The sequence below is a fragment of the Pomacea canaliculata genome, linkage group LG2 (genome assembly GCF_003073045.1).
Source record: "Pomacea canaliculata isolate SZHN2017 linkage group LG2, ASM307304v1, whole genome shotgun sequence".
Lineage (NCBI taxonomy): Eukaryota > Metazoa > Mollusca > Gastropoda > Architaenioglossa > Ampullariidae > Pomacea > Pomacea canaliculata.
This window is the reverse complement of record NC_037591.1, coordinates 22,283,569-22,304,409: the sequence shown is the minus strand read 5'-3', so window position 1 is coordinate 22,304,409 and position 20,841 is coordinate 22,283,569. Positions and strand designations below refer to the sequence as shown.

Below are 20,841 nucleotides of genomic sequence, written 5' to 3'. Positions count from 1 at the left end.
GAAAACTTTAACAAATAACACTTCCACACATTTACCCAGATGCACTTAAAATGAATAAATGATAGTTATTAAAGACTGGTCAGGAGATAATCCTGATCTTAACCCAGTTAGAAAATGAAGACATATGTCCAAAATGTTTGGTATTGGTTGCCACCAAAAATGGGAATAAGTATTCAAGCAAACATAGGAAGAACTTTGCAAAGATTACTTGACAGCAGTCCAGTAATACAAGTTTGTGGTATGACTGAGAGAAGGAGAGTGTAGAATGCAAAGACTGCCAAAAGATTCTTTTGAAAACCACACAGTCTACAGCTGTACAAAACTGAGTTCATCAACAGTGTGTACAATTACCATCACTCGCAAAATGCTTGCATTCTTTCCAGACATTCTGCCAATACGAAAAAAAAGCTGAATAAATGGTTTACTGTATTTAATTGCCAAAATAAAAGAAAATATATTCCTTCCCAAAAGCATTGCACATGTAGCACCACGCTAATTATCTAAATGTAGCAATCAAAACCACACCAGGAGTATTAAGCATGCAGTATATAATATTGAACTTATTTTGACTGGTTGCCAGTGGGTACCAAAAGAAAGAAGTGTACGTGTCCTTTTCAAGACATTGTTTAACAAAACTCTGTGGATATAATTATTCATTGAAAAACATTCCTTCAGAATTTTGCTTTAAAAAAGGCATTGACAAAATAAAAAGTCAACCTTGCATTTTTAATGAAAGAAGCAAGCAGGAACAACATGACTGTAGGACTGTGATTCTCAAAAATTGAAGCCACATAAATAAGCTATGTGGAAAATATTTTTTATAATAGTAATAATCAGTTGTACAAACAGCATTTTCTAGACCCTATTCTACACATCAAACAAGCTGAAAAAAAAAGAAAAAAGTTTATGTATTCATTTACCTCTTAATAAAGCATTCACCTATAACAAATGCCCAAGTACTACTGGAACAAGTACACTTACAAGACAAGAGCCAAGGTCTCAGTGCCTCCTAACTTTACTGCCAGTTTAAAAAAAAAAACCTGAAATCCAGCAACTGGCTGGCAAACAAGGTGAGCTGGTGGGAAAACCAGACAACACTTGCAGTATAAATTGTAACATCCCCTAACTGTGTTGCGACTCTAATCTCCTCAAGGAGTAGCAAAGACTAAACTCCCCTTACTGTCCTGCAAGATTCCATATTGAAAACAACATAACTGGTAACAAGTCCACAGAATAACACAAGGGATCAATTGAACAATATTAAATCTAAATCAAAAGACAGGTCAACTGTCCTAGTATCTAGCTTGAATGAACTTTTGCAACATCTATTATAAAAGCACTTTATCAGTTTGTAATACATACATTACACCTATTTTCTTTGAATCATTAATCTGAGATTTGTAAAAAGTGTATAAAATATACTGTTCATGAATTACTCTTTAAAAAAAAAAAGTGGCACCAAAGAAAGATACAGATTTTAGTAGATTCCTGAATGCATTTCTTAATTAAAGTATTTTATCTTTCAGACAATTTTTAAAATTTTTTTCTAAGCAAATACTGTTTCATTCCCCAGAAATGTTGACAACCATCTTCCAAAAAATATGCAGTCATTTCAGCACAGTTCAAATTTGTTTATGCTGCACCTAGTCGTCTTTCAGCTCTAGCGAAAATGGGGCTCTTGGTTTAAAATATACACATAAATGCAAACACCTCATTTCATTAAATAAAAAGCTATTGCTAACAGTTATATGTTTAAAGTGGTACAAGAAGAACCAGGAGTATAAAAAATTTCTTCTTCAAAGAAGAGTTGAAAACTGTAAAGAAATATGCTTATAAATTATCTCCATAACTTTTAAAGTTTTGTTTGAAAGACTAGAACACCAAGTCTGAATTTGCTTCAGTAAATGTTGGTAAAGTACTAAGAGCAAAGCTTTTACTGATGTGGTTTTCTGCATCAAGCTTTTATGGATCATAGTACAATGGTTTTTTTTTTTTATTTTTAGCATTATTTTTATTTAATCAAGTAGTTTTGTCCTTTTTCATCAATGCCCAATATTCTGGAAATATGTTGATAAACTGGCATCATACAAGAAAGAAGAAATATTAGCTGTTGATATTTTATAAAAATCCAGCTATAATCAAAATACTTATTCTGATAGGAAAGCCTCAGTCTCTTGAAATATTTAACGTAACTATGAAAATACATAGACAAGCTAAAAAAATGGATGTCTTATATTTAACTTTTTGCCACTTTATGGTCCACCTCATGTATTAAAAGATGTCCCAGGTCTAAACTGTGGTAAGGACATTACCCTTTAAAAGAAAGTGCAGAATTATTTCCATTTCCCTTAGAAAAAAATTGTGGACATAAGTCTGTAAGCAGCTAAATATATTGTGGAAACAAAAGTGTGGACACTGCCTTTGCAAGCTTTTGTCTACAAGAACAAAAACAGTAAGTGCACATAAACTAAGTGTTTCATAATCAACAAAATATGCCAAGGACAGAAATGAAACAAAGTCAAAAAGCACTCATAACAATTAGAAACATGAAACCTCATGTCATATAGTCTAACCTTTTCATGCCAAGAAGAGACAAAAAGCTAACTATTAACACAACAGAACTTTGTACTAAATTTTTCCATACTGACAGTGCTAATCTTTAAAAGAAAATACAATAATATCTTCTGTTCCAGCTACTCAAATGAATATACTGAATCACTCTCCAAGCAACAAAGTGCACATTTGTTCAAATATTCTCATAGTTAAAGGATCGATGTATTCATCAGCAACATTCAACCACACAGAATATGTAACAGAAGATTATATATATATGACGAACAGAAGATCCCAGAACAAAATCTTTGAGATGATCATGTAATATAAGCAGGATTCTACCCATTTCTATAACACTTTTGAAGCAGATTTTGTTAACAGATTTCTAGTTAGAATCAAAGACTGTGCTTATAATATTTGACCATATGGATATACATTACTCAAACTTCATATTTATTACTTGAACAAATTATCTTTTCATATATAAATGTTCATAATACAGCCATTACTTATTTAACATCCTGAGATGTTAACTTATTGCTTCTGAGAATATACTGAGCATATCAATAACATTTCTTAGTTACCTAACAAAAGATTTTAAAAACATCACACCAAGAAAACACTGGCACAATAAGACTACATACAATTCTAACACTGCAGAAAAAAAGTGTTGGGAGTGGAAGTTGAACTCTTGTGAAGAAAAAAACTTCTTAAAGTTCACAAAGGTATTTATAAATTTTTATTTGAATGCTAATATATATCAGTGTTTATAACGTGGATAAACAATTTAAATGTCATATTTGCACCATATCAGTAGAAATATCTAAAAAAATATACACAACAGATGCAAGCATTAGTGGTGAATTACATCCCAAGTTTATTTCACTCAGTGATCTATACAAAAAAAAACAAAAGTCAACAAGTGCTATTAAATATGCATGAGATCAGAAAATGGAAAAAGACTCAAAGGACACTTCAAGAAAGATGTAATAATCACTTATCCCACTGCTTCTGGCTGCACCTCTTAACAATGAAGAAGGCCATGCTAGCGAACATGAAATCTCTGCAATCACAGCTGCTTAGCTCTGAGGACAAGATCATGCGAACATGTTTTTACAAAGGTATAGATGTATGCATGGGGCTAGGTTCATGCATATATATATATGAATAAGATGTTCATAGATTTTAAGTTGGACATCAAGCTTAGTGTTGTTTGCCTTCACGGTATAAAGTAACACAAATAATAAAGAGATATAAAACACACTAACTTCTTAAGCTATAGGAAGATATTGAAAATGGCATATCAAAATTCATTGCTATGGGAAGACATTTCTTAACTAAAAAATTTTAAAATATGATGATAACAAAGGCAAAGTCTCCTCACATGTTAATCAGCAGCTGGTATGAAGAAACGGCGAGACAATATAAGCACATATAAAAATGTCAGACACTTCTTAATCTCTCCTGATAAGAAGGAAGTAACTGTAGGATGTTGACTTCTTCTCTTTCCCTCTTTTAGGGTGGCATAATCTTTTTTTTACTGCTTTTACTTCCTTCTACAATCTCAATATACACTCTGAGGGAAAAATGGTACATCTTTGCACAGGATGCACAGTCCAAAAGTTACACATGAATTTTTGCATAAATTCTTCAGAGTTTAGACAATCTTGATCACTAGGTAACAACAAAGATTCATATGTAAAAGGCTATGAAATCTTTATCAACCAAAAGAAAGATCCAGTATTTCCAAATTATCAGAAGAGAACACATATCATTAAAAAAAAAAAATTAGCTATTCAAGGATTATGCCAAATGCTCACATACACTAGTACAGATGTCGCTTATGTGTGTAATCCTGCTGCAATGCAATAATGCTATAAGCTGTGCGATAAACATGAAAACAGTGACAGCAAACAACAGAGAAAATATTGCACTGCAACACTACTGAGGAAGTGTAGACAAGGACTTTCTCCTCTCAAGTGTATTTTAAAGAAGATTCTTTGGAAATATTTCAAACACTAAATAAAATAATGTCACAAAGAAGCGGCACAATAAGGATTTAATAGTGACCGAAATGTAATCAAAAGATTAAACAAAGCATATTCCTAATTAGTTTACTGGTAAGGTCACTGTTGTATTAACATATGATGCGAAAACTTTTCACAGGCTGAAGAAGGCATCTTGCTCAAGTTCCAGCTACAATGAGTCTTTTTCAGCTGGAAGAACTGGTCCTCTTCCAATGCAGTTTTATGCTCTGACTAATTTTCACATTCATCTGTTTCTAGTCATCTGTTCTTCAATTCTGAGCAAAATCCACTATTAGAGAAAAGAAAGAGAATAGTTGCTGCAATAGTGAGCTTGACATTTGATGTATAATACTAGGTAGTCAATATCATGCTGTCCTCCCTGTAATCTAAATAAATGTACATACCTGCACATACATAAATTATCACTTTCTTTCAGCTTTACTCAAGTATCCTTTATAGCTGACAAATTCAAAAACAATGTAAAAGAAAAACAGTCAATAGCCCTTTAACTAGTTTCAAAGAGGTCATCTTTCACATGCAAACTAAATCAGAAAATGATTTTTATTTCAAGAGTTAAATGACTGATAAAAAAATCAGAATACATTATAGTTTTAAGCAATGAAATTAAATTTTGAGAATAAATTCTCTTTCTTTAAGACTTATCAGATGACATGACTATAAAGGGTTACACTAGCTCTTTAACAATTGAAAACTGTCTCCTTGACAGTGAACTAGCACATGTCTGGCATGAAGAGCACTTTACTGATCAGGTGAGCAATGCCCTCTAAAACCTATAAAGGCAAACGCAAGGCCAATACAACAGATTTTTTTTTAACCAACACTCCACCCAAGTAGTAGAGAGGTTTAGAAGGCCTCAATGTCATGGAAAGCAAATGGGTCCAGGAGAGCAATCCAGACTGCTCTGATTTCCAGAAGACTGACACAAAGTCTTTCATCCAAACACCAGTATCCCTGACACTGCAAAAAGGGAGGGGATAAGAAGGCATCCCCAACTTGCTTGCTGGTGTTAGTGCAAAGACTGAACATAGTTGGTTCCTCTTGCTAACTGATGCCCATCTGCAGCCAGATCAGCTCTAACATTGCAGATGGTGGGTGGCCTGTTGATTGACCAGGATAAGGTCCTCTAGATGACCAGTCACCTGCTGCCAGAATTATTACAAACACATTTGTAAAGGATACATCCTGAGATTCAGAAGACCCAGATGCAGCCACTTCCAAGCCATCTTTGCAGTGCTCTATGCAAAAGAGTGGGCCTCCCTCCATCATCGCCCAGGCCTGGGACAGGAAGACCCTGTTGTTGAGAGTTAGGAAGCGCATCCCTACGTGAGAGAAAAAGGCTAGAGATCTGACTTTTAAGCATAGATCAACTAGCCAAGACTGGCCAAGATACAGTGACAAGTATTCCTGTTGATCCACTATGAGGGAAGTCATCCATGCAGGCTGATACATGGCTGTTATGATTGGCCATAATGCAGAGATTGTGGGGCTAAACATTTGAGTGAAAACCCATGGAGTGATGGACAGATTGCAGGGCAGGGCTACTGATAGACCCTCCCTGCATGGACTAATCATCTGACTGGGATGTGGACAACAAACATCCGCAAGGTCTTTGCTGATGGCATATCCTCCTTGCCAGATCCACCTGTTACACTGACCTGGCTGTCTCCATGCTGAACCAGGGAATGGAAAGGAGCTTGTTCAGGAATTGTCTGCCTGGCTTGGGGATCAGGAAGAGGTGAGGATAGAACCCCAGCTTCATAAAAAAACTGAGAAGCTGTTTTCTTAACAGATTTAGGGTCTGAGGTCACAATACTGCAAGTCTCTGAAGTCTGAGTGGCAAGAGCAGGGCCAGAGAACAACACTAAAACCATAAAAACTGCTTTATTGGCCTTGTGGTTGCCTTTATAGCTGTTAGAGGGCAATTGTTCACCTGACCAGTGGTGCTCTCTGCATGCCAAGCACTTGCAAGCTCAGTGTCAAGAACATGACTGTGACTGTCTTTGTGGGAAGAATTAATGAATGAACTCACTAGACCCACTGCTAGTTACTGTGTAATTTTGACCACTACTGCATTAATGTGACGTGACCTAAAGTCACATGATGACCTAAAGTCACATGATGATTATAATTGCAAACCAGGCCCAGCATGTAACCTCTCACCTCCACAATAATGGGATCTGTGATAGTAACCTCCTTCTTAGATGCTCCACCAGAGAAAAATTTCTTCTTCTCTTTTTCCTGTTACATAAGCAGGACAAAAATCTCCTTATCATTGTGAAATGTTAATCCACAATATCCTAAAATTCATGCAGCTACCATTCTACTGCATACAATGTAATACCAACTAGTCTTTTGTTATATCTCTAACTGTATAGTTTTAAATCTTACTTTATGCTCCAATTTAGTTGCTTTATATTTACTGAATGTATTAAAAACAATACACATGTGTAATATATATGTTTGAGTTCTTAGAACCTAATCCTGTTTGAAATGTTTCATGATATCAGGCAGAAAATAAGATGATACAGATAACTATTAAATAATAAATGTACACTGGCTGGCTTAATGCATTAGTGACACAAAGAAATTACTTGCTGCTGACCTTAAGTATGATCTCAATTCCTTTTGGTATCCTCTTTGGTGGCTCTTTCAGCTCTGCCCATGTATATGACCACTCGCAGTCCCAGGAGCCAAAGATCTCACCCAGTTTGGCCATTATAATGCGTCTGGAATGCATCAGATAAGTATTTATAAACAGCCCGATATGATAACAACCATTTTAAAAATACAAATTTCACTCTCTCACCTTCCATTCATAAACCAATGTCTCTAAAGAAAAGAGAAATAAGACCAGTTGAGAGGAACAAGTATGTAAAAGAAAGTGAAATATAATAGAATATTCTTACTTGCAGCTGTTTACATCTCAAGAAAATAAAGCTTTCTACACAGTTAATAAGTGGAACTTTAGTTTATAAGTGGAGTAACAAGAATTTTAGGAAAAAGTATTATTCATAAAAACATTGGCATGCAATGAACTCACTTATCAGTCAAGAGGAAAATATTCTTGCCATCTTTGCTGACCACCACATGTGCTTGATATTCATCAGTTGCTATGAATTTCCCCTTATCTGTCTCCTGCAATTTTGTTATATAGGAGTGACAAATCAACCTTATGTGCATGTGTAATACCTAGGCATGCCAAATAAGAAATGCTAAGAAAAAAACTGTTAAGTATTTTAAGCAGAAATACTAAGTAATATCTGAGGTTTAAAGTATATTCTTAATAAAGTATTTTATTGTTTGACACTTTATGTTAGTATATGTTATGTAAATAATTCATTTTTAATTTCTGCCTCATAGCATACTTTCATGAAAGGAGCTATCTGTTCCCTACAGATAAAATTTTTCATTTAAATTCAATAGTTTATTGTAACCCATATCACTTAAATGTTCAAAAAAATCTTCTTTAAAATAGTGTCTTAATGATAGTTACCTTTACTGTAGATTAAAAGGTGTAAATATTGGAACACATTATACTTAGTGTCACCACTCCGGTTCTAAGTGATGAATTGCTTTGCTTTTGTCGGAATGGAATGAGTTTAAAAGCTGAAAGAAGTACCTTCAAAACTTCATAACCTTCAGCCTCTTGGTGGACGTAGGGGCGTATCACACCATCCTTGTAAAATCTTCGAGCTGGCCGGAGACGTTTTATCTCATCTGTCATCTCAGTAATTCTTTTTTAAAAAAAAAAAAAAAAAAAAAGGAAAAGAACCCCAATTACCTTACATTAAAATATATAAAATTCTCTAAACACACTAACTATAGCATAAGCAGCAATTATAAAACCACGAAATAAGCAGTCAGTTTCTGAAAATACTACAATAGTCTGCAGCCCAAGTTACAAAAAAGACAAAGCAACCTCCATCTACCTCATGCTATGGGAGACAGCCCTGTACAACCCCACATTTCTTTATGCAATGGACGGTCTTAATCCTGACTAACCCTAGCACAGCACTGCAATTTGCTGTTTTATTATTATACATCATACATCTTGGGTTATATTTTCTTGAATAAGATAAGATGTACCTGCGGATGCCTTCAAAAGAGCTGCTAGCAAAATCAACAACACCACTGGTTGGTCTTGTCACCACACCCACCAGCCCTTTTCCAACACCTGCCACAAAAGCAAGGCAAAAAAAAAAAAGGTATAAGCACAAGCTTCTCCAATTCTTAAGATGACTTCTTCCAATAGGCACAGTGAAAGATTGTAATGGATCGACGGTGCATAAGTATGAGATGCTACCTTAGTACAAGTGAGTGAACAAGGGTGATTGAGCGGTTAAAGGGAGGGAGTTTTTGTTCCCACAACAGTGAAGGATATAAGCTAGCAAGAGACTGAAAGACGTGCTGAAGTTATCTGTACCTGCAGTTCTTATTTTGAGTATGTTACCTCACCTAGATTAGGGTAAGAATGTTCCACTTATGTATATTGGGTAAATTCTTTTATATTAGTTTATGTGTGCAATGAAGTAGCTATTGTAAAAGAACATGAATTTTTGAGTAAATTTCATTCTTGGATAGAGGATAATATGAAAAGGAGTATAATGTGAGATAAAAGAAAAGTGCTGATAGGTAATATACAAGTTACTAGTCGCAGCTGGGGACACCCAATAGCTTTCCTTGTGATGCCATAGTGGCACAGAGGATAATCATCTTGTGTCAAAGGATCAGACCGGCTAGCACTGCCTGCTAGATTACTAAACAATGGAGCTCTACAGAACATCACCTTGTGTGTCCAACTATGATTGCCTTCAAGGGAAATTCAGGGGTGCTAACCTTCCCCGGTGAAGTGGTTCCTAAAATGCATGTGGTTGGCACCCTAGTGCATCTACCTCTGCTAGGTATCTTTTCCACATGGTGAAAACACAAGCCTGGATGGTGTGATTTATCCACATTGCTAGGAGAGATTTGGAGTAGACTTATGTTCTTTGCTTTGAGCAGAAACATATTTCCCATCTTCTGGACCATGTATCAATGAGAACTGTATCCCCAGCCTAACTGTAAGAACTGATAAAACATTGGCCCTTGCATCAGAAGATTCTCCTTGCAGATAAATAAATGGACAGTGGAACAGTGCATCTAGTATATAATATGTAGATATACCTTGGAATGTAATAGATTATGTTGAGACCAAACCAGAACTGTGGTATTTTGCACAATTGACAGTATTTTTGTGCAAGTTATTATTTGTTGAAAGAATGCGCAACTTTCAAGAGTGCTTGAGTTATGCACTTGCGTTGTTGACAAAGATTAACTAGAGGAATAACAATGACTATAATCATGATGTTACAATGCCATGAAATGTTATGATGGGAAAAAATTTTCACCTTTTATGTTTTTCCAAATGCATATTAGGAGTGTTCCATACATGCTCAATAATTTCACTCTCCAGCTTCCTGCACTAATAGCCTGATATAACCAACCCTTGCTTGCCATGGCTTTATCATGAGTGAATGTTTAAAGCATGCCTTACAAGCAGTACATGTGTGCAGCTTGGGATACTGAAACTGGCAGGCACTGAAGCTTTATTAACAAGATCATTAAAGTGTTTCTGCTGCCAGAAATCAAACCAAGAAATCTTATGTACTGATCCACCTTTAAAGAATCCACTGACTCCTTCCTGCCTGGCTCCCTCCACAGGCTTGCGTACAATGCCGGTCACACCATCAAAAACACCCTGTGAAAAATTAGTAATACAAATACGGATATGAGGACTTGATCTCAAAGCCACAGCATGCCACTTTTTAAAATACCATTTTCAAATATCAATTAAAAAAAAATCAAACATTTTCAGCCTATATACACATAAGAAATGACTATTATATCCCAGTGATGGTCACAGCTCAAAACGGTTCATTGTTCCAGCATACCCCCTTTTCCCATGGCCTGGTTATGACCTTTTTCTGCTCCCCCCCCCCTGTGATGGCAGCGGTCACCCCCCATCCCACACTGTCTGGTCATGGCCTTCAAAGTGGGTCACATGACTTTGTAACTTTGGGTGGAATAATAGGTCCAGCAGCCAGTAGCCAATGGTGGACACTTCAAGGCTGGCTATTACGCACACAGCAGGTATGGGGAAAAAGACAGTCCTAGAAGACATTCGACCACTACCCTTTCCAAAGCAAAGAATTACTTAGTACACTATTAGAGTGCTACACAAGCAAGACATGACAATACTAAGACATGAATTCAGTGGACTGTTCTGCCTATTGTTATTCAGCTCGATGTCAGTCTAGGATACTTATTAGATTTGCAGCATGGAGAGCACCTGCAAATGGTAAATTAATCAATAGGGACAGTCTTGACCCTAGATCAGATAGCTGGTGTCACTGCCACCAGGCAGGAAGAAAAGATTATACCCCAGCCTGTAAAGATGGTATGCTGGTCATGGGGCCCACTACCAGCTCACCAGCTCTGCAAGCTGGAACAGCATTAAAATGCAAAAGCACATGGGTAGCACACTTAAGGCCTATTTGCTGGGGACGTTCGTTTTTGGAGAAAACAGGAAATAATAATAATAATAATCATCATAATGGGAACTTATAATGCGCAGCATCATGACCAAAATAGATCACGCTCTCTGAGCAGACCAATAATGATAAATAAAAGATAACAGCCAGTGGAGAGTGAGGTACGTATAGAGACACTGAACAACATAAAGATAAGGTACAAGAGTAGAACGTAAGGCAATGGATGAAGGTATGAAGGGATGTAAACAGTGTAAGATGGAATCATTGCATGATGGTTAGCATGACAGACAGTATTACAAGATGCCAAAGGCAACGAAAAAACAGTCCTGGGTGATGACAAAGATCCCAGCAAGAAAAGCTGGCAGACAATAGGCAGGAAAATCAAAACAATAAAAAACACAAACAGATAAAGACCTGCTCTGCTGAAGTCACTAAGGTGAGAAGACATCATGCAATTAAAAAAGAGAACTAAAGTGGACAGACACATTGCAAGGGGAAAATGACTGAAAATACAGATGAAAGGCATGTGGGCATACCATTACGAGTCCTTTGCCACCTCGTGCAAAGCCTTCTGTTGCAGTTGCTGGCCTTTTGTTGAGCTGGGCCTGCCGCTTTTTCTGATACTCCTCATCTAGAGTTAGAGAGGCCAGGCCTTTACCCAGTGTTCCTGTGATGCGTGACACAGCACCAGCAGCTCCACCTGTGTTCAGGAAATGTGAAAGGTCAGCATAAAGCACACAATGCCATGTATAGGAGTTGACAGGCAAGGCGAGGAAAGAGAAGATGGAGTGGGGAGAGTGAGAAAGCATGCATGTCAGTGACATGGGCTCACATATGTTTCTACAACATGTACGTTGTCTACCCACCATCCTTCGCACTCAACTTCCACTCACCAACTGTATGACCAAAGAGACTGCGCACTCCTAGTGCAAGTCCCTCTGCAAATTCCTCTGGTCCTTGAATAGCACCCTAGATGAGAAGAAATTAGACTATTTATTTCATGAGCTTTACTAGTTCAATTATATAAACATGTGCACCCACATTCACACACACACAGAGGATATACCACATATCATTAAGTCTTAGAAAATCTCAGTTTCATGGTCAGCATATCTTTCATTTGTGACATGTTAATGACTGCTTGGCACACTCACTAAAGCTAATCTAGAGAGGCAATGTAAATTTGAGACATTAAAATAATTTACCAGCCTGAGGTTCATGTGAACATAGATAGAAAAGAATCTCTATACCAAAGGACTTAGTTACAAAAGTCTCTCACCTGGTAAGGCTCATAGAAGAGATCCTCAATACCTTCTGACAGGCCACGCAGGAGACCAAAGGGGTTGCCTAGTACATCCAGACCAAGAACCAACACATAGGTCTGCTTGATAGCCTGGAGATTCATATTTGGTATTTTAGAAGTCACGCATAATTATTCAAAAAACATTCTTTGTGTTTGTCAGTGGGAAAAAAAAAGAGAATTAAGTTTATGAGACTTACAAAGCACACTGATCTCATGGAAGCAAGCCAATGAACTGGGGAACGTTTGAAAGACATTTTAAAGAGATGAGTTTTAAACAATCTCTTGAATCCACTTAAAGAAGCAGCCTGGCATAGCTGCAAGGGGAGAGTATTCCAAGCAGAGGGACCTGTGTTTGCAAAAGGATTGATAGCCAGCAAATTGAGTGAGGAATGTGGAGTCGGGAGTTTATCAGCCACTCAACCAGGTAATGGCACAGTAATGGAGGTATTTATAGCAAAGACAGTCCAGTTTATTGTATGGTTAATGATAAGATGTCAGTGAAAGAAGTAAAGCAGGAGGTTGACATTATCAGTCTTATGCATCGGAGCAATAGACAAGCAGCAAGACTCTAAACAAGTTTAAGGGTGTGAAGTGTGGCAACAGGAAGGCCAGCAAAAAGGGAGTTGCCATAATCCAGGTGTGATAAAAGAAAGGTGGTGACAAGTAGCTAGGTTGTTAAATCAGTATTCAATAGCAATAGACAGTGGAGAGGATGTTTCTATCCTAAGTTCTCTACTGCCAAAATAAGAGCAAATAAGGAAAACTCTTTCTTCTAAAAGTCTTTGTTGTGCTTTGCAGGGGCACCCTATCTGTGACTACTACCCTTGGGTTTTCTACTGCTTTTGGGATTCATATCTTTACCACATGACTAGGCCTGTCATAATAGCCATTTAGGGAGAAGGTACTATACATAAAATGGCCCTCACCTGTCCTATATAATGTCTGCTCACTTCTCTAATCAGCTGACTCTGATTGTAACAGGCATGAGATCGCTCAAAATATCCCAGTCTAGGGAAAGAAAGAAAGAAAATGTAAACAATGTAATGTTGAAGATACTGAATGTAATAAATATAAATTGCCTCGAATACTAATATAAACCAGAACAATACCAATATGTTTTCTTTATGGACATGTGTCAGTGTTCTTGTAAAACATTAAGTGCTAAGACAATTCGCTATGCACATACACAGAAACAAGAATGATCAAGTGACAGCCACAAGCTGACAAAATCTGAAAGCATAAGGACACATTGGTGTTTACTTGACCAGCTCCATTTTTCAAATACATATAATGCCTTTGTAAATAAAAATTTCAGTTATTACTTGAAGACTACATCCTGGATGTCGGTCAGCACAACCCCTACACTCTGCAGGAAAACGTTTAGCACACCAGCATGGAGCTCCATGGTTTCGGTTGAACCACTACTGTTTTGTAGGGAAAAGCTTAAGTGGATCTGACAAAGAAAAAGCATAACATCAATAAAACAATGAAACGCAGGTCAGTCTTCCTTCTGAATTTTTAACTCAGAAAATCACCCACGACTGCCAGGATATCTCACACATTTACAGAAGCAGAAACAAAGAGTAAATCTTTGTTAAAAAAAATTACAAAGATTGTTGGTAACTTGATGACAAGGAAAATTATTCAGAAAGCATTCCAGAATAAGCCTATCCTAGATATACAGCTCTGTCTACTGAAGCACAATGCAGTTTCTGAACATATTACTAACCTTGAGGGGCGAGAGATGGAGGTAGTCATAGAAGTTTTTTTGCTCCTCGGACAGTGAGAGACCAACAAGATTCATCAAACTCTTTTCACTAAGTTTGATGTCTTCTAGAAACTGAATTGTCTGTTGCAAAATTTTGAAAAAGGAATTTTTACATAAAGCCATCAAAATCTTGATAAAGCTGTAACGAAAATTTACTGCATTTCTTCACTGAATTTAAACAGATAATTAGCAAATGAAATATTTTACCTGATTTAAAAAAAGTTTCTACATGGTTTAATTGTTTATATGTTTAGATTTCATTTTACAAGTAGACTTTACTTTTTTCTTTTTTTGTCTAAATTATGTGCAAGTCTCTGTGTACTGGTAACGAGGCCAATCTTTCTAAAACACTTGCATCCCAAAAGTAGGTCTCTGTGCTTTGCAGATGCTGATCTCCTGTCTGCTGAATGTTCTAGACTTGAACATATTAGTCACCTTCCCTTCTCACCAAAACTATTCCATACTCCTTTTTTGTCATCATCTTAAACACTGTAGTCAGGTTAAAAATCATTTACTTCTATGACATCTTCAGCATTATGGTCATGTTAAAAATTAACTACTTCTGTGACATCTTCTTAAACATGCTAGTCAGGTTAAAAAGCAACTACTACTGTGACATCATCTCAAGAATTGTAGTCAGACTTAAAATCAACTATTTCTCACAAATGGTGGATTCTTCCCTCACCCCGTCTTTGATCCTGTGTGCTTTGTTTCCTCCTGCTGGTCTTTGATCTAATTTTATTTGTACATTTTTTTTCTCCTGGCATGCCTTTTTTTTTACTCTTTGCTATTATACTGTGCTTAAAGTTTCTGCTGCAAAGGGCAGGCATGTTTAAATTAAGTATCATGACCAATGAGTTACTGTATTAACTGCTGTCTAGACACTTGTAACCCCAAATCTGTGTAGTGCAACATACAATGTGAATACAATGCAATCATGATCAAGACAAAAATTCTCTGCCTCACCTCCTGTATCCTTGGCAATGGCTCGGTGGGAGCTAAAAAGTCCAGAACGGCATTGAGGAATTCTTGGCTCACCTTGACATTCATCTCCTGTACAAGCACCTTGAAATACCTACAAACACAATGGCACTGTATCACCATGACATCATCTGATGATGTAGTTTTGTAAGGCGCTAGTATCCGCATCACAAAGATGCGCTCAATGCTCATCTGGCCCTGTCTTAATTGTAACTGCCTATAAATCATAAGATAAGTATAACCAACAAGGTGCCTCATGCCAAGATCCTAGTCCCAAAAACAACTGCAATTTTTTTTCCTGTTTTTAACATACATATATTAGCACTGTGGAGAGAAAAATGTCCAGTTGATTTTCTTTTTTTCTTTAACTTTCTTTTTCTCTCTTTAGCTGTAGGTGTGTATTTAAGTATAGCACAAATTTTTAAAACGGCACATATTAATGATTGCTCAAGTCTGTATTTTTCAAATATTTTGTAACTTACATATACAAATGAATACTTAGACTTTATACAACTACCAATTATTTTTTCATCACAATATTTAGCTTGGTCTTGCATATTGTTTAAATTTGAAACAAGGAAATGTGGAAATTAATAGAAAACTTTTTTCTTTTGCTTATACTTGAAATATTTGGTGGTGTAAAGAAGGATCTTTAACTTGCTTGTTTAGTGATATTATCCATGCATAAACTACTCATAATCAAAAACAAAAATACAGAAGAAATCTAAATGCAAGAAAAAGTTCAAAAAAAGAAACAACAAATATCCAAACAAATAATAAAAAGAAATAATGAAAACAGCCGTTCCCTTGCCAAGTCATTAAAGCACAATTCTTTCTGGTGATAAACATTACTATATCATAATTATTAAATACTCCTCTAACAGTATGGGTACTAAAATACTGATCATACTTGATCTGGCTGACATTGCTGTGTTCATGCATCCTCATCATAAGACTGACTTCTATAAAAGACTTGGGCGCTGAAACATTGCACATTCATGACAATGTTAACAAAAGCACTTCTCTCCTCTCACTCCAACATGAGACACTATTGTTGGTCTTTAAAATCAGTGGAATGTGAAACTCCAAAACATCTCAATTTTCTTATTAATGTATACAAAACTTTTATAGTTAAATACAGAAATGGTGATCATTTGGCTAAGAAAGAGAAACTGCTTTTTGACAGTAAAGAAGCTGAAATTATAAATGCCTCCAAATATCTTTCACCCTTTCAACCTACTGTATATTCACATAAGCCCTAAAAGAATCATCATCAAAAGCCCATAATGGAGTTACAAGAATACTAAAAAAACTGTATAGTCTATTTAATCGCTCTCCTCTTTTCTTTAATTTAAAAAAAAAAATCAAATTCAGCTGATACTGATAACACTGAAAAGATATACACTTTTGCTATGAAAATGTGTTTAGGGGTATCTATAAAACACCTAATATAATGTGTATATTAAATGTGTCCCATTATTAAGTGTTATGCTGGATATATAAAATTTTCATGTTCTTCTACCTGAAAATAGACTGCCTAGAAAAATTTATAAAATGCTGTATTCTAATAATTTAAATGCTAAAATTACTTGGGTGTGTAAAATGATCATCCAAACATGGCTTAGGGTATATATGGGAGAACCCAGATGTTGGAGATATAGGCATTCAATTATTTTTGACAGAATTTAAGCTAAGCCTCACAGATCATTGCCAGCAAGTGAGGTGGATAAGATTAACAATAGTCAACAAATCTCTGTGTATAGTGCTTTTAGACATTTCCCAGAACTCAAGATTTCAAACATATTCATTTTGGAATGATTGAGTTTAGGTTAGGGATAACTGACTTGAGCTGTAATGAATTCAGTTACTGCACTCAGTAATTTTTGTGATGTCCATTCTGCCATAGGGTGAATCAGAGCTGCATTTCACTTTTGTTCTATATATGCAGATTTCCAAGAACAACATATCCCAAAAATATGTCTATAAATACCCATCCTTCTATTATTATGTTAGAGAGTAACTCAAATTTGACATAGCAGTTTGCATCTTTCTCTATAAAGCTCTAAAGAGGAAGATGCGAAGAATGTACTTTACTGATGTACTTAATACTGCAACGACCTATACAACATCTGTAAGCAGACCCTAAAATCCTCCAAGACAATCAGATTACTACCAGTGGCGCTGTTGACCCTCCTAGCCATACACAATCTGAAAGGAAGGAAAGCACCTGGGGTCGACAAAATCCCAGCTGAGTTGTTCAAGCTTGATGGGGAACAAACAGTGCAGGCCCTTACCACTCTTGGTCAAAGAGTTAGGGACAGCAAAGAGTGTCCCAACAAGCACTATTGCTTGTCATACCCTTTCCAAAGAAAGGCAACAGCAAACAGTGCCAAAACTACAGAACAATAAGTCTAATCAGCCACCCATATAAAGTCATGTTTAAAGTAATCCAAACTAACCTCAACTCCACTGCTCAGCTGCTAGCAGAAGAGCAAGCTAGCTTTAGAGTACAGAAGAACAGATCTTCAAAAGTCACACCCTTATAGAGAAATGCCTAGAACACTGGAGTGAGATTTACCATAAATTCATTGACTTCATGGACAGAGTTTGGCACTAGGGGCTATGTCGTGTAAACATCAAAGAAGGCTTCATTCAAACCTCTCAAATGTTCTTTATAAAAGTTCGAGGAGCACAGTAGTACTCAATAACTAAGTGGAATACTTCTTTCAGACAACATTGAGTGTTCACTAGGTATGATAAAATTAACAATAGTCAATCATTTTCTACATATAATACACTTAAGCTAGACATTTCCCAGAATGTGTACCTCTCAGATTTTAAACATATTGAGTTTAGGTTAGGTATAACTGACTCAAACTGCCATCAACTCAATTACTGCACTCAGCAGTACTCTTTGCAATGTTCATTCTTCCACAGTGATGAGTCACAGCTGTGCTTTGTTTCTGTCCTATATATGCATATTTCATGAACAATATGTACTGCTTTAGGATTTCTATCCCTTCATCAGACAGTAACTCAAATTTACATGGCAGTTTGTATGTTTTCTCTGTAAAGCACTAAAGAGAAGGATGTGCAGAAAAAATTACACCGATGGGACTTGTGTGCAGGTGCGTGCAAGGGAAGAAGGGAAGAATAAGTGTTTTACACTGAGCCAGCCAACAAAGGCTATATCATGGTAAAGCAGCTGGCCCTGTAAACAGATGCCACAATCAGATAAAGACCAGCGTGTCTGAAACAAGATCTGAATCCAGGACAGGCAATCCTCAATGTATTGGTGACAGGCACTAACTGTTGGGCTACTGAGACCTGATCAATAAGAGTTTGAATTTCTCCCTGAATCATTTGATAGTGAACATGTCTACTGTCTTCACCAGGAACCTCATTTATTGTGTACATAAAGCACTTGTAATGGGTTTTTAGAAACACAAATGTCACCACATATTTTCCTTTTTTTTCTGTTGTTTTGTGATGATTGCTAGGAACTTGGGGTGTGATTTGTATCTGAGCTTATTTCTGCTTACTTCTCATTTATTCTATTTATTCTTATTTCTGATCTTATGCTGGCTGTCTTATCTTTTGATATAGTGATTAGCTCTCAGAGGGTTTGTTGTTTGAGAAAAGCACAAACTGCTTCGATAGAACGGTGCAATCTACACAGAAAGAGACACATAAGGAGATGGTGTTAACTAAGTCTTGAAGATTAGGGCATGCGTCTAAAAATGATGTCCCAGCTGGTCCACTCAAAACAGCCTTGTAAGCTTGCAACACTGTCCTGCAGTCCAGCATTTGGTGAAATGTTCAGTGCAACCATTTGAACAGGTTTATAAACGTTTATGTATCTGATGAAGGCGATGGTAATAATGATGGTACTGGTGGTTGCTGTTGTTTGCACCCCCTTGAAATGAGCCTGTTCTATAAATTTGACCTCTCTCTTGCTCTCCCCTACTCTCCCTCACACACACACACACAAAGCAAGGCAGCACATATGCAACTCATCCAAATTCATGTGATCCAACAAAGCCAAAACTGCTTTCAACAGTTGACGTTTTTTGTAATTCAAATATCACAGATACTCTTCTAATGCTTTCTGTTCAGAGTGAGAGCACAAACTTCTAGTAAGAACTAAACATTAACAGTACATACCTGTGTACATTTAAGTGGTCATTTTTGACTTTACAAAGATTTTTTTCAGTGGGAAGGCTAGATAAAAACTTTAAACTAGTGATGAAGCATTATGGTGTTAGGTAATAGTTGTAGTGGGGGCAAAGTGTGGAAAGTTACAGGACCTAGTGTAAGTAGCTGTCATGGGAAACTTAAGCTAAAAAAGGGGTGATGGCAATAAGGCAGGAACATTTATAAGGCGGATGACATGAGAAAAATCTTGATCATACAGAGGAAGGGGAGGCAGCAGAATTGGACGGGGAACTGACCAATGGCAAAGTACTGATATCTCTGCGTGATAACGTACCATGCCAGGCAATCTTCTTGTCACGATTGCAGCAGTTAGGCAGCAGCGGGGATAGATGATATTTTTTGCAACATCCTGCTCGACACCACCGTGAAAAAAAGCTTACTGCTTCCACCACAGTAAGTTTCAAAGAAAACTGCTTGCAATAATGGAAACCTAGTAATAAACTTGTATGCCTGCGATGTCACTGGCAATAATATGGTTGCATTTTGCCATTTGTTCACCAGGAACTACTGTACATTTTTAGTTGCCATATGAAGAAGAACAGGGAAAAGAAGTTTAAATGTTCTTAGAAGTATCGTGTGTTGATAGTAAATCATTAGTTTAGGATGTCTTCAATAAGCTTCTCTCTTGCCTTCGACACTCCACAACCAAGGTCTGGCAGATCATGTGTAGCACTGAATATTGAGATATATATATATGTGAGATCTGTGCTAGTAGTGAATTTTCATATGTGTGTGTGCAGGTACATGAAATGCTGCACACTTGAAACCTCAAAATCAATTCAAGCCTCACTATGAGCAATGCATTACAAATGAAAGCAGCCTGTGAACACTCACCACTATCGGCTGCCACTGTCTTGGGTGGAGCGACTGGTGACAACACTGTTGGGAAGATGGCATGAGCCATCTGATTGTCAAACTGTTGGAACAGAAAGACAGAAATCAGCGCATAGAACAAGTTTCACAATATTTTAACAAGAAGAAAAGTGTAAATTTTATAAATTTTAATAAAAATAAATAAATAAATTTTATCATCCTTAACCCCACTCCCCAAAAACAAAATTAGAAATTTCCAGAAATTTTTGGTGTTTCCAGCTAATTAATAATAATAATGCTATTGAAATGTAATGGCTCTGTATAAGACTCTTAATTATGTTTATTATTAAAATGAAGATGCAGAAAAGATTTTCCCTCACCTGAAGGCGATTTATTTTGGCATGTAGCTGCTGCTGGTGTGCAGAAGATTTGAAATTAAACCAGATACCATTTTCAAATATTCGTCTGATGGGAAAAGTTCTGGGCTTTACAGCAGTCATGCTGGAAAAATCTACCTGCAGGTGAAAATATGGCCACTATATCTGAGTACACGAAACTCCGTTATAATTATAATTATAATCATATTCTATTTCAATTCAATTTGCGTTACATATCTTTGGATATAAGAAT

General features: G+C 36.6%; 1 protein-coding gene across 1 annotated transcript in view; it reads right to left on the bottom strand.

The window, feature by feature from the left end:
- Window positions 1-413: 413 nt before the first annotated feature.
- Window positions 414-20,841, bottom strand: part of LOC112556990 (vacuolar protein sorting-associated protein 13C-like) — a 38,168-nt gene continuing 17,740 nt past the window's right edge. The window contains exons 19-35 of the mRNA XM_025226539.1: window positions 20,592-20,726; window positions 20,233-20,314; window positions 16,094-16,163; window positions 15,169-15,277; window positions 14,164-14,283; window positions 13,757-13,887; window positions 13,361-13,442; window positions 12,411-12,524; window positions 12,025-12,100; window positions 11,668-11,831; window positions 10,257-10,338; window positions 8,688-8,775; window positions 8,221-8,335; window positions 7,642-7,736; window positions 7,204-7,327; window positions 6,762-6,839; window positions 414-4,869 (exon numbers count right to left, since the gene is read on the bottom strand). Coding sequence (XP_025082324.1) covers window positions 4,825-4,869; window positions 6,762-6,839; window positions 7,204-7,327; window positions 7,642-7,736; window positions 8,221-8,335; window positions 8,688-8,775; window positions 10,257-10,338; window positions 11,668-11,831; window positions 12,025-12,100; window positions 12,411-12,524; window positions 13,361-13,442; window positions 13,757-13,887; window positions 14,164-14,283; window positions 15,169-15,277; window positions 16,094-16,163; window positions 20,233-20,314; window positions 20,592-20,726 — 1,710 coding nt within the window. The 3' untranslated portion in view covers window positions 414-4,824. The remainder of the gene's footprint in view (window positions 4,870-6,761; window positions 6,840-7,203; window positions 7,328-7,641; window positions 7,737-8,220; window positions 8,336-8,687; window positions 8,776-10,256; window positions 10,339-11,667; window positions 11,832-12,024; window positions 12,101-12,410; window positions 12,525-13,360; window positions 13,443-13,756; window positions 13,888-14,163; window positions 14,284-15,168; window positions 15,278-16,093; window positions 16,164-20,232; window positions 20,315-20,591; window positions 20,727-20,841) is intronic.